At 46.6% G+C, this 17,492-nt stretch overlaps 1 protein-coding gene across 1 annotated transcript in view; it reads right to left on the bottom strand.

Moving 5' to 3' along the window:
- The window catches only part of LARGE1 (LARGE xylosyl- and glucuronyltransferase 1), a 478,500-nt gene that overhangs the window by 72,956 nt on the left and 388,052 nt on the right, over nt 1–17,492 (bottom strand). Inside the window, exons 8-9 of the mRNA XM_036252192.1 lie at nt 6,817–6,929; nt 4,869–4,994 (exon numbers count right to left, since the gene is read on the bottom strand). Coding sequence (XP_036108085.1) covers nt 4,869–4,994; nt 6,817–6,929 — 239 coding nt within the window. The remainder of the gene's footprint in view (nt 1–4,868; nt 4,995–6,816; nt 6,930–17,492) is intronic.

Genomic DNA, 17,492 nt, shown 5'->3' with positions numbered 1-17,492 from the left:
TTTTGAAAAGACCTTTTTTTCCTGCCACTTCGATAAAATTATTAATTTCATTGTGGTTGAATATCGATCCCTGTGTTTATGACATATGCTCTGGGTGTCCTGTTGAAGAAATTCTTTCCTACCCCGAGGTCATAGGCTAGTTTCCTAATGTTTTAAAATTAAGGGTTTAATTTGGTCTGTCACTTTTAGGTCTCTAATCCCGCATGGTGGGGGACAGGGTTCCATTTTCATTTTTCCCATGTGGGCAATGAGGTGTCTCAACACCACTGATGGAAAACGACATCCTTTCTCCAATGGCCAGCAAAGCCACCTCATCATTTTATCAAAACTTCATAAATGTGAAGTGTTGTCTTGGGGTCTCTGTTCTTTCCTATGAATTAATTACAGTATCCCCAGGCCCATGCTCAGCAAACTTTTGCTGTACATTTTCAGTAGATACCACTTATGCAAGTTTTTTGTCATGAATGAATATTTGATTTTATCACATAATTTACACACATCCATTTAGGTCATGAGATGGTGTTTCTCCTTTAATTTATTAACAGTGTGAATGACATTTATGGGTTTTTCAATGTTAGATCACCCTCCTATTTCCTGAAATAAACGCAGTTTGGTCATGATGTATTATCTATTTTACACATGGCTGGATAGGTTTGCTAATATTTTGCTTAAGGTTTTTGCATCTATATTCATGCATGAGACAGGCCCACAGGTCTCCTTTCTCACACCTTCCTTGTCTAATTTTCTATCAAGGACACCCTGGCCTCCGTGAACAGGTTAAAAAGTCTTCCTGTTTTCTTATTCTCTGGAGTTTCCTTAAAATTGATAACATCTTTCAATTAAAAAAAAAGGTAGAACCTGTCTCTACTTACCATCGAAGAGTGCTGTTTCCTTTGTAAGAAGGTTTAATGGCCAGAAGATAATCTAGACTTCATATTTTTCCCTTAAATCATTTTTTGGAAACTATACATTTCCAGAAATTTGTTCATTTCACATAGTTTTCCATTTCGTGACATAATATTGTTTGCGGTATCCTCTTATCTCCTACAATTCTGTGTTATCTACTGGCTCAGGAGCTCCCCAGAGCGGGAGGTTTCTGTTCACGTTCATCTTCGCTGCACACTGGGAACTGGGAAGAACGGGCAGCTCCCAAACACTTGGAGAACGCACACACACACCTGCATTCACGCCTCCCTTCATTCATCGCTGAGTTCTCCCTCTCCCCACGCGTCCTGCCATAGCTTCGTTTATTTTACTGGTCTCTTCCAAGAACAAATTTTTGACTTTGTTGGACAATTTGTCGTCAATTTCTCCTATCTTCTCTATGTCCTGCCTTTAATCTTCTTTGAATTTATTCTCATGTTCTTTATTATAGCAAAGTGTAAACTTGGCTTATTAATTTTCAGCCTTTTTTTGGAATATACATATTTAAGGCTATAAATTTCCCTACATGATTGTTTTGTTCCACTGATTTTGACATATTTTATTTTCATTCAGTTCTAAGTAGTGTTCAGTTTCAATTTTGATTTGCTTAGCACCATGAGTAATTTACAAGTGTTCTCAATTTTAATCAAACGGATTAAAAAATCTTATTGTTATTGCTTTCTAATTTAATTATACTGTATTCAGAGAACTATATATATGTATAATATGATTCTTTGAAATGTACTGAACTTTGCTTTATGTTCTAGTACATAGTTATTTTTTAATAAATGTGAGCTTGAAAAGGATAAATATTCTCTGTTAGGTACAAGGTTCTTTATTTGCCCAATAAACCAAGATTTTTAACTGTGTAGTTCAAATCTTCCATAATGTTTTATCAATTTTTTTGGTCTGTTTGAGCTTCCAATATTTAAAAAGAATACTTAAAATATTCTACTCTGATAGTAGACTTGTCAATTTCTTCCTGGAGTTCTACTGAGTGTGCTACAGCATAAAATGTATACAAGTTCAGAATTCTTCTATCTTCTTGGTGAACTTCTTAGTTTTAAATTGTGACCATGTGTATACCTACTGATGCTCTGATACAAAGATAGTTACCCCGGTGTTCTTTTGGATGATATTTACCCGACAGTCTTTTCCCATAACTCTGCTGTCCATCTTTCCAGGTTGTTATGTGTTACATGTGTACCTTGTAAATAGCATGTGTTAGATACTGTTTCCCATTCAATCTGACACTCTGTCTTTTCATCCCTCAAATTAGTCTCTTTGATTATTGATATATTTAAACTTATTTCTCTCACCTTGATGTCTTGCTTTATATTTTCCCCACTTTTTCTACATTTTTCCCCTTGCATTCTTCCTCCTCCTCTTCTTCTTTTTAATGATTGAGCTATTTTGTTTGTTTGTTTTGTTTTTTCTTATTCCTTTCAACCATCCCACCCACCAGCTTAATTTTGAGATCTTAGCGTGCATACCTCGCTTAGGGGCTAAAGTTAATCTCTTGTCCCCCACAATAAAATGATGACCTCAGAATACTTTAATACTAATAACAATTTTCTCTTGACTTACATTATGTCATTGTATGATATTTTAGGTATAGCCTTTTTAAACATACAGATTATACATCACTATTATTTTTACTATCATTATTATTTAGAAATTGTAGTTTGGAGTTCCCATAATACTTCTAAGTTGTACAATATTCCTCTGGAATCTGGAATAATATTTCTTATTCCTAAAGAACATCCTTTAGATATTTATTTGTATACCTATGTTTGTAAAACATTCTCTTTGTTTTTGCTCACTGGAATATATTTATCTTGCGTGCTTGAAGAATTCTTTTGCTAAGTATACAATTTGTTATTGTTTCTCAGCACACTGAAAATATTATTTTGACACTTTTCTACCATTGCTGCCAAGAATGCTCATCTCACACACACAATTTCTTTGTAGAGAGTCTGTCTTTTCTCTCTGGCTGTTTTTAAAACCACTTTTCTTTAGGGTGCTGCAATGTCATTACTGTAGATCTCTTTATTTAAACCACTTGGCATTAAACCTTCTTGTATCTATGAATACCTTTTAATGATCTGGAAAACTCCCATTCACTATCTCATCCAGTGGTTCATCACTTCCGACAGTCTGTATGATAGTCTCCTTCTAATAGTCTAATCAGACATATCCCAGTACCTTAACTTCTCTTAGTTTTCCTATCCCTTTTTCTCTAAGCACTCTGTTTTGATTAACTTCTTCAGGTATCTCTTCCATTTTAACTAATCCCTCTTCAGCTGAGTCTACTCTAATTAACATTCACTTAATTTGTAATTTCCAAATTATACATTTTACTTTTAAAAATACCACTGGACCCAAATAGGCCTATTCACCCTTGAGAATCTCTTCCTCCTTCTGTCTACCATCAATATCCTTTTTTATTTCCTATACAGTGAAAACACATGTTTTATGTCTGACGAGTTTAATACTGCAGTCCTTGAGATTTAGCTCCACAGTCTGCAGTTTCTGCCCCTCTCCTAGTGGCTTATTTCCTGTGTGTCTGGCGACTGCCGACGGAGAACTCATGTTTCTTGAAATTTTACCTAAAGAATTCTGAAGTCTAGTTTTTGAGAGTTCTTCTGTCGTCGTCATAGCACACAGTTCATGTCTGTAAGAATGTGGAGAGAGCCAAGGGAACAGGCACGGCTCTGTAATGGAAGAGTACCCCACTCCGGGAGCTTTCTGACTATAACTAAGAGACAACATGCACAGGTGGGCATGGGCAAAAAGCCCATCAGAAAAGACTGACTTACTAGAGAAGCAAGATTTGGCCTCTTTTTGCCTTTATAAAGCTTGCAATTATTATTACTACAGTGTCTGATGGGCAATGGAGACACATTTTAAATAAAATAAACTCCAGATGGATGCAGCTAGAAAAGCAAAAAACACAGCTGGTGTCAGACAGGCCTGGGTTCAAATGCTTGATCAGTCATTTAATAGCCGAGGGCAGTTCTTCCGTCTTCCTACTGTAGCTAGGGAATTCTGGCACACCCCTTGACTCTGGCCAGTCCTATGGCTCCTTTGGCCAACAGAACACTAGCAACACAGGCTCAAGGTTTCCTTGTAGGCACTCTGGCTTCCTTTCCCACCTCTGCTTTGCTACCAGAATGAGCCAGACAGGCCCCCTGATGGGCTAAGAGAGACACTGGAGGACAGTCACCAGCCATCGGGTCTGAAGCTGAGCACAGACACTTGTTTAAGCCATGAACGTCAGACAACCATCCAGCCAACCTGTAGACTCATCCACTAAATAAACAGCTGTCGATTTCAGCCACTATTAGCAGAGTTTGTTACGCAGCATTATCTACGACAGTAGGTAACTGATACACTCTGTCTCTTCCTCTTTCTACTGCCAGGCCCTGCCACTGTGCTTGGTACTCAAGACCAACGAGGAAGGCTTTTCTGTTACCGTCCCTTCTCCGGGAGGTGGAATGAGACACGCATGCTTGTATCCACCCTCTACCCACACCTATCACAGCACCTGTTTACAGTTTCTCTTCTCCTCTAAGCCCTGATGACTTGAGGGTAGGAAGTGCATTATTCATGCCCGTATCTACAGCACCTGGCACAGAAGTAGCCCTCAATGGATGTTTTGGCTTCAATTACGTGATTGGATTTCGGGGGCCAACATGAACCGAAACAACCGGCAGCAGATGGCAAGGAGAACCACACAGGCTGGTCCTTGAGCCGGGAGGCCTTATGCTTATCAGAAAGCCCCAACCAGAAGAGAGAAGAAAACAAAGAAAAGCACATTCATTCTGGTCCCCTTGCTTTTCTCTCCCACCACACTGCACACGGAGCCCAGAGCCAACCCGCCCTGGACAGGTGCTCCCCAAGCCAGCACCTCTCCCTCCACCCGGCACGCGCCGCGACGCTACCTTCAGATCAGACACGTCTCTGTAGCACTGCTCGGAGCGGGTGTGGTCCGACAGCTGCACGTTCCAGAAGCAGGGGAGCTGGTACACGAGGAAGGGGTTCTGTTTGATGACGGCGTTGAAAATATCCTGGAGATAAAAGCCAGAGACACAGTCAAAACAGTCCGGTGGGATCGGACTGGCGGATGGTGCTGGCCGTCCAACACTGCAGCACCTGCCTGTGCTCCAAACACAGGCGGCTGCCACCGCGGGGCACTTCCCTCGCCTTCGGCTCCAGGAAGCAGGCAGCAGCGTTTGGACAGAGACGGGGAGAGGCCCCAAGCTGCCTCGACGCTCGCGGGTCCTGCTGGTCTCATAACGCACCATATGGCAAGCGTGCGCGGGGGCAGGCAGGGAGCGTCTCTGCCATCATAATAAATGAAGTCACTTTTCCGCCCCTCTTCCCACCTCATCGAGGAGCCCTGTGTGATCCATCCTGAGCCTCCTGGAGAGGAAACTGCATGATGACAAGTTGCTCTGCTCATTCAGGGGCTCAGACAAATTACAGAGCTGCTGTTTCAGCAGCTCTTCCTGAGGCTTTTGGCGGACTCGATGATGGATGTGCCTTGGCTTCCTGCGGGCCCCGGCTCCTGGGTATGCCCTCCCCGTTTCCCGTCCAACCCGGGCTTTCTCTAAAGAGGCTGCACCTCTCGTGGGCTCCTCTCCAAGCTCCCTCACCGGGTCATACTTATTAACTAGCTGCTGACAGGAGGGGCCCGGAGGTGACTGATGGGTCTCCACAGCAGGAGATGGCTGAATCAACTATCCTCATTGGACATGGACTGCTAGCTTTTGGGGACACATGCAAGTCACTGTGACCTGACTTAAAATATGATGATAGAGAACAAATTTCCCCTCGGGTTTAAGACAGCTACCTGGGTCATTTTTAACACATTCATTATATCATATCTCATGGTTGAAAAAGGAAATTAGTTTCTGACTGCTTGGGAAATGATGCATAAAAATAATGCTAAAAAAAAAAAAAATAGTCAAATAACCTTACAGACTTCCTTGGTTCCTCTGTATTAGACAACTTTGCAAAGATTCAGCAACTCAGACAATTGAACACTGAACAAAACTGCAGAGTGAGCTTGCTTTGGGGATGAATAAGGAAAGGAAAAAAAAAATGCAGACAGCCCAGAGAAAACATCCTTACATCTCAAGATGGCCATTTACACCACGGGAAACTCAACGTCTGAATGTGGGAGCTGGTAGATCCGAGATCAAAGGCCTCGGGCCCTGCATTTCCTAGGGAAAATGAGAAATGTTTTTTTCTTTTTATGGTTTTATGTTAATAGTTCGGTGGCGTTGATGGACTTTTTCGGATCGCCTGGATTAAAAGCTGGTGTTTCCAGCCGAGCAGTTTGTCCCTTTCGTTGAAATGCATTTCCCTTGAGGACAGGGTCACAGCACAGGATCGAAGCAAAACGGCTTTGCTTTACACGCTGCACTCTGTTGCCAGAAAGACACACGAAAGCTTGTCCAGGAAATCGGCTGCGGCGTTCGGGAATCTCAGGGGGCAGCAGTGTGCTCTCCACACGGAGATGAAGGCGGTGACCTCCTCTTAACACACCAAATTATCATTTACTTAGGAGTCTGCTTCAATACGCCTGAGCTCTCTGAGGCCAAGGACAGCGGCCTTCGTTTATCTCTGCAATCCTATTTCTGAACACGGTCCCTGGCAGACACAGTGTGCAGGGAAAGTCTGCTGCACGGACAAATGCATGAAAAAGGAAACAAACTCACGGGCTGAGCTCTTGCCTCGGACTGGCCGTATAAGGCAGGTCTGTCCACATGTATGTAGCCACAGAGTAGGTAGGAAAATAATGCAGAGCCATCTGCTTTCACGTTTGTTTGAGACAGCAGCATCAGGGTCCTCGGGAATAACCGTGCCCTCTAACCGGCCACTCACCTGGTCTGCCAAGGATGTGGACAGCATGCCCATGAGCTCCCTCTCGGCCGTCAGCCTCCACATCTGCTCCCACTTCATCCTCCGCAGCTTATCCAGAAGCAGCAGGATCACCCCTGGGCGACAGCATAGGAGGGAGGGTGAACGTAACAGCAGCAAGACAGAGAGCCAGGCACACCTGTCCACCGGGGTTGGAGATGAACATGCCTGGGTTCAATCCCAGGCTCTGCCAGTTACTCAGTGTGAGAGTTGAAACAAGCTCATCCAATGGAGACATGAATACAGACCTCAAAGGCTGCTGCCAGCATGAAGTGACACAGACCAAGGAGCCTAGCGCTGGACGGGACACATCACACATTCCCGAGAAATACTAGGTTTCTGCTCCGGTTTTCCCCAGATGTGCTAACCTTCCTAGGTTTAGCTGATGGTGAGAACATACATGCCATCGATCTGGCTAAGCCTGAGTGATCTGCTCCGTATTTACTGACGAGCCACACGGGCCCATTTCAGCGTTCTTGACTTCAATCGTGTTCTGAAGCCCACCGTGATCCGCACCCATGTAAGCTACCGCGAAGGGAGTGCGGCGGCGGGGTCTGTCAGATGACCCCAAAGGCCTGAGTTTCACAAGAAACCGACAATAAGAGGTAGTTTCCTCCTCCTCCTCACCTCCTTGTTTTTTGTTAATTTTACGGGGAGTGGCCGGGGTCAATGGGTGATTGTGTAGCCAGGAAAACTGCCATTATATACCCTTTTGCATTTTTAAAAATGTTAGAAACAACTAAATGTATTACTCAGGCAAAAAAACAGAAAACGAAGGAAAGCCTAGAAGGAAAAGTACATTTTGGCTTAGCTGGATGGCTCAGGAGCAGCTGTCAACAGCAGGTCGGCTAGAGCCCCCAGAGCGGGCACAGAGCTCAGCACTCGGGGCCGAGAGGACCTCCCTGTGGCCACTGCCGTTCATGTGGTGGGTGGACTTGGAGCACCCATGGGCTCCCGAATCAATCCTCGGGGTGCTTAGCTCAGCAGAACGGTCAGGGGAGAAAGTACCAGGCAGTTGAAAAATGACCATAGTGGACACCCAGCATATACCTTTCTAAGACTGTTGAAAAGAAAGTGATTCTCCAAATCACCCATAAATGTCAACACTGAGACTTCTATTTATTCCAGTGGTATGTGTTTAGAGAGAAAGTATATTCACCATTTAGTAAAAGGTGTCTGGTCAGTTGGTAAGCTGGATACTGTCAAACGTATTCAACAGGCGGGGAAACTGAGGGGCTCCGACGGGCACTTGACAGTTTCCAGCACAAGACCAGTCCACCAGACTCGAACTCAGATCTGCCCGACTCCAAAGCCAGTGCTTCTTCGTTTACGCCACACAGACCAGAGCCCCAGCAATGCCTCCTCGGGGACCTGTGACTTTTTCCTTTTTTGATTTCTGGTTTCCACACGTGTAAAAGTAGGAAACCGCTACCTGCCCTGCAGGACTCAGAAAACTTTCACGCCCCCTAGTGGTAGGCTGGTAAATGTTTCTTCACCAGCCCTCCAGGTAAAAAACAAAAACCCAATTTGTAGCTTTTGCCCATTCCCACCGTGTAAATACTCCCATCACTGCTGATTTCAAGCTACAATGTACTGTCATCGAACACCAGTTGGGAAGAAATGCGTCCTGTTGGCCCTCCTGAGTCAGTGTGAGCTAGCTCTAGCACATGAGTAAAATTATTCTCCAAACACAAAAGCAATTTCAGTAAAACAGTAAAATTCACCACAGTGCATTATTTGACTGCTTCTTTTGCAGAGAAAAGGAACACAAATTTGCAGTTACAAACCAAGAGACTATAGTGATGAATTCAGGAAAACAGATTTCCGTCAAACATGTCAAAGAGAATTTCATTAAATCTTATCGTAGAAACTAATTCTAATTAGGTTGGATAGATGCTCTAATATATAGAAAAAATTAGGGGGGTGCAGAAGCTAGAAACAATGGTGAAAGATATTAATGCATATTGTAGATTCAGTCTCTGCAGCTTAGACTGAGAATTGATGCTTTTAAATGGTGTGAAGACTTGGCGAGCCCTAAGTGGCAGGTGTGATCCGCCGTGTTTGCCAGGCTCGGTGGAAGGAGGGGGGGTCTCTAGAACAGAAGACTAAAGACAGAAACGCGGATCGCTCTCCCAGTTCCCCAGCCTTTTCTTTTGTGTGGTTTTAATTTAATTTTTAAAAGCACGAACTATTTCAAACCAGCAGAGAAGTACAGAAACTAATACAACAAACACCCACCACCACGATTTAATAAATGCTAATATATTGCCACATTTGCTGTTAATAATGAAGCATTACAGACAAAACAAAAGCTCTTCCATCTCATGCTAACGCTCCCTCCCCCCAGGGTAACCAGCATCTTGAGACGGTCGGGCTTCATTTCCACCCGTGTTTTTGTATTTTTTATTCTCTATGCATATATTAATAGACGACATATGGTGTTTTTAGAGTGTTTTAGAGTGACTATTTTCTATTCTAACCTACCTTTTCACCCAACATTATGTCTTTAAGATTTAATTACCATGGTAATTTCAATACCTAGGTTATTCATTGTCATCGCTTTATTCTTTGTATGAATGCACCACACTTATTCATGTATTCCCCCACTGAAGGACATTTGGCCACTTCCTATGTTTCTGCTATTATTAACAATGTTGCAATAAACATGCTAATCCCAATTCACTGCACACACATTTTGTTGGGAACTCATGTGAGCATTTAGCTGGGGGACAGCCTCCAACGCTGCACCATGATTGCTGTGTTGACGATGTTACTGGTCTTGCAACATCTGGAATTACTCCAGCTTCCCTCTCTCTTGCGTTCAAGACATCACCCCGTCTCAGGGATTCTACATTTAAAACGGCTTTCTCATCTCTTCTTTCACGTATTCATGCAACAGTCATTCACTGAGCCCCTATTATGTACAAACAAACTGAAATCAACTTGCTCTTGCGTTTCTTCCTACTTTTTCTAATCTCATGGGTTTCGCTCTAAATAGCAATTGAGCACATATTTCCCGGACGCGTCACATTCATCTTGGCCAGGCCCTTTGTGGAAGACGAGCACACCGTTAGGATCCCAGGCGATGAGTGAACACAGAATGCTCACTACTTCTGAAGGAAATACAGAGAGGGGCCTAGGCCAGGCTGGGCCAGGATCTGGTCAGGCGGCCCAGGTGGGGCTGTCGGAAACACGGACAAAGGCAGTGTGGCCACATGGGGCTATGCCAGACCCACAGTGCGTGGCGTCGGGACAGTTTCCATAGAGCGCTTTTGGGCAAACGCCACAGCGTGGGCCCCAAGTGAGCAGGGAAGAATGGGGAAGGGCCTGTCTCTATAAAAGAGGTGTTTTCCGCCATTTTCATATCATTTCCTAAACAGAAAATAATATCCTTATAACTCACTGGGGGATTCGGAGGAAGCTGCTCGGACTGGAAGGGCTGACCCAGAGGTCCCAGCTGCCTCAAGTCCCATTCAGGTGCCCCCACGGCTGGGGGGATCACTCTCTTGGCACATCCGTCACCCACGTGTGCCACACTAGTTGGAAAGCCCTGCTGAGGATAACCGGGAACTAGTGATTTTTTTTTTCTTTATTGATTTTAGAGAGAGAGGAAGTGAGAGGGAGAGATAGAAACATCGATGAGAGAAAACATCGACTGGCCGCCTCCTGCATGCCCCCCCACTGGGGATCGGGCCCACAACCTGGGATGTGCCCTGACCAGGAATCGAACTGGTGAAATCCAACCTAAAATGTTGTTTCATCGGGTCACCTCGCACGCCCCCTGTACGGCAGGTGTTCTGAAGAACAGCCCCAGTCCTTACCTGGCCAGCCCAGCGGAGTCCTGCCACAAGTCACCTTCTCCCCTTCACCAGGCCGCTCCTCTGGCAAGGCTGGGAGGTGCCACGTGGCCACTTACCCGCCTCTCGGCCAATCTGACAAGCTAACGCGCGGCGTGGCTCCTTCTTCAGATCCCCGAATGCTGACTAAACATACCGCTCTCCGTTCCCGGTTCGAGCAAGAATCAGAATCCAAACGAACACAAAAATTCATGCGCAAACATGTCGCAAAGCTCATGAACTTTGCTCTCAGCTTCCTTATTCTCTTCCGACTCACAGCATCCTTAGACAGAAGCCAGGGTGGTCACTATCATGGCCTTTGGGTAGACGCGGGAACTGAGGTGTCAGAGGGAAGGTGCCTTTTCCAGTGTCCAGTGCTGGCCAGTGCTTCTCACAGCCCTGTCTGCAAAAGGGGCTTCACCCTAGAACAGCGGTTCTCAACCTGTGGGTCGCGACCCCTTTGGGGGTTGAATGACCCTTTCACAGGGGTCGCCTAAGACATAACAGTAGCAAAATTACAGTTATGAAGTAGCAACAAAAATAATTTTTTGGTTGGGGGTCACCACAACATGAGGAGCTGTATTAAAGGGTCACGGCATTGGAAGGTTGAGAACCACTGCCCTAGAACATGGGAACGGACGAAGTCTGAGCACTCCTGGGCCAACAGGGTCTATGGGACGATTTTCTTCATGCGCTGATGTTTTGAAAGATCGCTTCATGCTAAACATGAATGCCAAATGGGCACTTGGCCAACACACACCCATGGGAATCAGGGCTCCCAGTACCCACCACCTGGCCACATGTGAGCTGCCCTTGACAGGTCCAACATAGGGACTCCAGGTGGTCATTAATCACGTGTCCTCATTCAAACGTTCTTGCTTCTACGATTCATTTTTGAGGTAAGTGTTGAGCATCTCCTACGGCTCTACTCGCTGGGTTCAATGGGGACTAGGCAGTCTGTAAAGCCCAGCCCTTGTTTTCGGGGAGCAAGGCCTGCTAGGGAAAGGAGATGAGTAATCCAGAAAATGCAAAGCACAGAACAGATCCGAGATGTGCTCAGAACCACAGGAGCCGGTGCAGGCAAAGTACCAACCGTGATCCGAGTGTGAGGGAAGCATTAGGGAAAAGCTTGCTGAAATAAATGACGTCTAACCCAAAACGTCCAGGATGCAGAGGCCCTTCCACATGAAGGTAGCCAGACAGGCTGCTCCCTCCAGGGTGGTCACTGCCTGGAATGCAGCAAGTATTTGCCACCACATTTGGACAGCAGATCCTAAGAGAGAGCAACCCAGTTCTCCCTCTTCTTTCTAAAAAGGAAAATCAAAAAGAGGCCTCATGAAGTTGAAAACATTTGTCTTTGCCCATAAATTTATAATGAGCCACAGGTTACGTGTGCAGGAAAGATGCTCACATCTGCGGTGGAGTGAATTCTGGGACACGGGCGTCTGTGCAGCTATCACAGAAGAGGGAGCTGTCGGTAACACAGACCCTCAGTGCACGTGGAAGCAAAGGTCAGGTCTGAGTCCTGGCATTATCACTTATGAGCACCATCTTGTTTTTGTTTTAATACGTTTAAAAAAAAGTTTTTTTATTGTTTAGAGAGAGGGGAAGGGGTAGAGAGAGAGAGAGAGAGACAGAAACATCGATGGGAGAGAACATCGATTGGCGGCCTCCTGCACGCCTCCTACTGGGGAGCAAGCCTGCAACCCGGGCATGTGCCCTGACCAGGAATTGAACCTGGACTTCTCAGTCCATGGGCCGACGCTCAACTCACTGAACCACACCAGCCGGGCTCTGCAACCTATCTCTTGAACAAAGTCACTGGGCTCCAAGTTCCTTATTTGTAACATGGGGCACTCCCAAATTAATTTTAACATGATTATAAGGACGAAAAACCTGGATCTTCAGAGTATCTGGTATGTGCCATGATCTGTTTCCCACACCGAAGTAAAAAATCACATGACATTCAAAAAATAGAAAAGCATCTGGCACGGTAGGAACAGCACTCAATATTGCTAAATGGAGATCTATTAATTGATAAACAATATGCATACCTAGTAATTTATTTACTATTATGAATTCACTCATCTTTCCAAAAACCTTACACATCCTGTGGGTGGACACTTACACATTAGGGATGTGGCCAGGCCCACATTGCTGCTCGGTTTCCTGGCCATCGTCAGCTCATGGTACCACAACCCGTGTGATTATGACATCCGCTGGGGTTCCTGCAAGGGGCAGCGAAGGCATACGACCCACAGGAAGGAAAGAAAATCCACCACGAGGAAAACTGTGTGCACGGATCACGTTCCCAAGCCACTGGGGAGCCTGTGCGGGCTGCTGAGTATCATCACCCGACACGGGCTCACAGCAGCATCCACCTGCTTCTTCAACGGTCTGCACCCAGACTGCACAAGGGCTACCGCGCATGCCTACGTTTCTGAGGGAAGCACAGCTCCTTTACCGGCCTCACTCCTGTGCTGCTGAGAGACACCCGAATTATGACCATCGAGGGCTCTGAAAATACGAAGTGGCACATCAAAGCTTATAAATAACAATGACCGAAACTATACATTTCCTCATTAAGGTGCCCACTAATTATCCCTCACTCGGCTCGCATACTTGCCAGTGGAATCAATACCAATTCCGAGCATGGGTGCAGTGTGGGGGCCGCTTTTGAAGTGGACGCTGGTTAAAACGATCGAGGGGCTCCTTCTGAAACTGGACCCTTTCAAGCTGAAACAACGCGGATTTGGCTTCGGATCGCCCGCCCCCAAGGCAGACGCTGACGCTGCTGCGCCTGCTGCAGGGGGTCAGCGGTGCCAAAAAGCTTGACTTTGGCTTTTGCTTGGCATTTGCCGCAACACGATCCACCCATTTGCACACTGGCTGGCGGGGCCTGGGGTGCGGGGCGAGCCCTTCGCCCGGGAGGCCAGCGCTCTGCACAGGCCGCTCTGCACAGGCCGTGTGCCTGAAATGTGACAGCAACTCCTGGCGGAGCCGGCGGGGACGCGTGGCCGGGGGGCTTTGCCTTCAGCTGTTGTGTTGGGAGCGTAACAGACCAACACTAAATAAATAAATGACTAAATAAATTAAAAATCAGAGGCTTCTCCTGTGAACATCTGGTCCAGCATGGCGGGTTTCATCTGTGGATCAGAGAGCTACGTTTCTTCTTCCCTCAAGGAGCATGCAGCAAGCCCTCGAGGCCAAGATGGCAGGGGAAGAAAGGTGGATGTCTATGCAGAGAGGACAGAGAAATCACGCTTTTTTTATGAGCCGAATACTGATTCTTACCAATGCAACCACAAAGGGAGATGGGACCAAGAATGATAACAATGCTGACGACACCTACCATTCATCAAGCTGTAGACTAGAGATAAGATTCTTAGATGGACTCAGATTCTTATGACAAACCTGCACGGCAGATGGAATTATCCCCATTTTACAGACAAAGCAACGAAGGCTCCGTATGGCTCGTGAGTGGCCAAAGCAGTCTCATCCTTTGAACTGTGATCTTTCAACCATGCACGTTGCCTCCTGGCTGGTGTGTGCACAAGTGTGTCTGTGTACGCATTCGTCATTAAATATGGCAAAACCTAGTTAAATCAGCGGCTTAGAGCCAAAATGAGCCAGGTAGCTGCTGGAGGAACAGAGAGTAAAGATTAAAAGGACTTTCAGAAGACCACAGGTCATAACCAGATGGCCTTGTAGAAACCTGAGGGGGAGACCGAGCACGTAAGGCCAGGAAGGGCAGGGCAGTGCTGTGTGAGGTTGAAGCTGCACTCACAGGGTGGGGTCACCCTAGTACGTATGTGAGCACGGGTAACCACCTGGCGCCAGAACAGACTTTAATCAGCACACTGTTTCAGGGCTAAGTCAGTGTTCCCTCCTGCATGGCAGAGACCCTCTTCTGTCTGCATCTGAGCCCAGCACCCGACTTCTCAGCACCTGCCCAACCACCCCGTGCTGGCCAGGAGAACCCCTTAAAACTTTTTCAGCAAAGGGGGCACCTTATGTTTCCATTATGAAAGCCTGTTTCAGGGCAGGTTCTGCCCCTCTTCCCTTTCTTCTTCCTCTCTCTCTCCCTCCCTCCCTCTCTTCCTTCCCAAGCAGCATGCTTTCACTCTACAGCCAAGCAATGCAGCCCGAATCGGCTTGGTCAGTCCAGACCACGTGCTTCCTTCGTTCAGAAGGAGGAACTGAGGTCCAACGTGGCCACGCGCCTCCTCCAGGTCGGTTCAGAGCGGGTTTCCGATTAAGCCTCCTACTCCTTAACTCGGTGTCCTCACGGAGTGCTAAGTGGTGTCCTGTCCTGCTGGATGCTAACAGGTGCTGTGGGAAGCAGGGTTAACGAAGTTAATTACGTTTAGGAGATGGCAGTTAAATAAAGTTCAAGTGTCGGATGCGTCAGGGTGCTCGACCCCTCTGTCCCCCAGGAACCTGGTCAGATAATGCCTCTCCCTTCACTCTGAGTCCTCACAGGCTCTGTCTGCATTTTCTCAGCTTTCCACCTGTACTGCCGGGGCGGAGCCACGGAAGTGAATTGTTTCTAAGTCCTTCAGCGTCTCCTGTGGCTCTGCTGGTTTGAACCAGAGCAACCTTAGGTGGGCACCGAGCAGGCTGCTGTACAGGAGGCTCTGGGGGACACGGGCTCTCATCCTGCAAATGTTTAGGAGAATGACCCTCATAATTGCACCTTTCTTCTGCTTTGAAGCTCTACGGTTCTCTTCTCATGCATGCATGACTCAGTAGAAGGTGAGTTTATTAAAAACCAATTAATTTAAAATCCCCTGCTGATTTCACCTGGGGACTCACCTTTGATCATATAAATTAAACGTTCTACTTTTTGCTTTTTAAATGTTTTTCCTTCCCAAAGCTCTTTATCAGAGAGAGCAAATGGAAATCCTTCCACCTGCAGCCTTCCCGGGCTGTTCTGGGATTTTTGAAAGTATGGATGGATGAAGTACAAAAGGCCACTCAAACCTTACAAAAGGCTGGTGGTCATTCATTCATTCATTCATTCATTCATTCAACATCTATCAGGCAACTTCTAGGTGCCAGACACAATATATACGTAAATGGAAAACACAGTGGTCTCCACTCTCAAGAGTCTGGAGGTGCTCTGGGCACTCAAATAGGGCAGGCAGGGTTGGTTCCCCAGGAGGGTGGGATCAGACTCATGTCGTGGGGAGTGGCCCTTTAAGAGAACAAAACTTAGCCCTTCCTGTTCTTACACTGCACAGAACGTGTTTGGCCAAGACTGTGACCGGGCTACGAACATAAGGGCTTTGGCAACTGGCAAATACTTTGTAGCCAAGACATGCAGGATACTTTCATTTCTGTGCTTCTACAGGCACACTTTTAATGTACATATAACATACATTCAGAAAAGTACACAGAGCACACATGCATAGCTTGATGTGCTCTTACAAAGTAAACTCACTGTTGGACCTAGAATCCGGCCCAGGAAACAGAACCACAAAAGATGGGGACGTCCCTCAGAGTCACACCTTCACCCACCACCCTGCTATCATCTCGAATTCCTACATCACGGTTTAATCCGTTTCTACATTTTACATAAATCGAATGGCCTTTTGGCTCGACACGATGTCTGGGAAATTCATTCACATTATTGCACGGAGTTGTAATTTTTTCACTTGATGCTGATAACCTGGAACATGAATGTATCTCACCCTTGCTACCCACTACGGTGCTGATGGGCAGCGGGGTAGTGTCCAAATGGAAAGCTGTTATCGCTTGTTGTCCTGTGCATGCCTTTCTGTTGGGTGCATCCCTGGGAGTGGGATTTCTGGGTCACAGGGGGTATGCGCGGTCAGCTCAAGCAGATATTAATAAGTGGTTCTTCCTAGGTACACGCCCAGGTAGCGAGTGAGTCCAACGGACCCATGCTCCACGGAGAGCTGGCATGGCCCGCCTCTCTGCCTTTCAGAACCCCGGGTAGACAGGCAGGGGTATCACACTGTGGACTATAACCTGCATTATTAATGACCGACGAAGCTCAGTGCCCTGTCAGATGATAGCTGCCCTCTTCCAGGAAGGGCCTGTTCAAGTCGTTTGCTCATTTTCCCATTGGGTTCTCTGCCGGTCAGCAGGAGCTGTTCATGTCTTTATCGGGCCGAAGCCCTTGCTCCGTGCTGCTGGACTTCCTGCGGGCACAGTGCTTGTTTTGCCCACTTGACTGTTTTTTTTAATGGAATCAGAGAACATTCAGCTAGAAGAAACCTCAGAGGTTAACAGAGTCATACCCCACCCTGAGGAAACTGAGGCTCAGAAAGCCTAAGTGGGTGTCTCAAAGAAACACAACACCCAGAAAACGAAGCTCAGGGTCCCTGAGACCCCCACCTTCTCTCTGTGCTTTATTTCTCTTCCTCCTCAGCTCTCCCCTTCTCTCTAATCAATCCATAAACGCACCCCAACTTTCCTTCCCCTTTCTAGGTTCATCGGCCCGGTCAACTGCGCAGACCTGAAAAGACTCTACGAATAGCTCCTTTGAACCAGAGAGGCTCTGCAAATAACAGGTTGAGGAACGGTGTTGTAGTGGGTTGCACTGGGTACCACCGAAAAGGTGTGTTCCACTCCGACTCCTAGTCCCTGTGAATGGGACCTAATTTGGAAATAGAGCTTTTGCAGGTGTGATCCAGTCGGGAGGAGCCATACTAAATTAGGGCAGTGCCCTTATCAGAAGAGATAGAAACAGAGGCGGAGGGAAGGGGACACCTGAAGATGGAGGCGGATGCTGGAGCAGTGTCACCCTCGCGAGGGAATGCCTGGGGCTCCCGGAGC

This window comes from Molossus molossus, unplaced genomic scaffold (genome assembly GCF_014108415.1).
Source record: "Molossus molossus isolate mMolMol1 unplaced genomic scaffold, mMolMol1.p scaffold_m16_p_10, whole genome shotgun sequence".
Lineage (NCBI taxonomy): Eukaryota > Metazoa > Chordata > Mammalia > Chiroptera > Molossidae > Molossus > Molossus molossus.
Note: the sequence above shows the minus strand (reverse complement) of the source record. Positions and strands in the feature narration are given on the sequence as shown.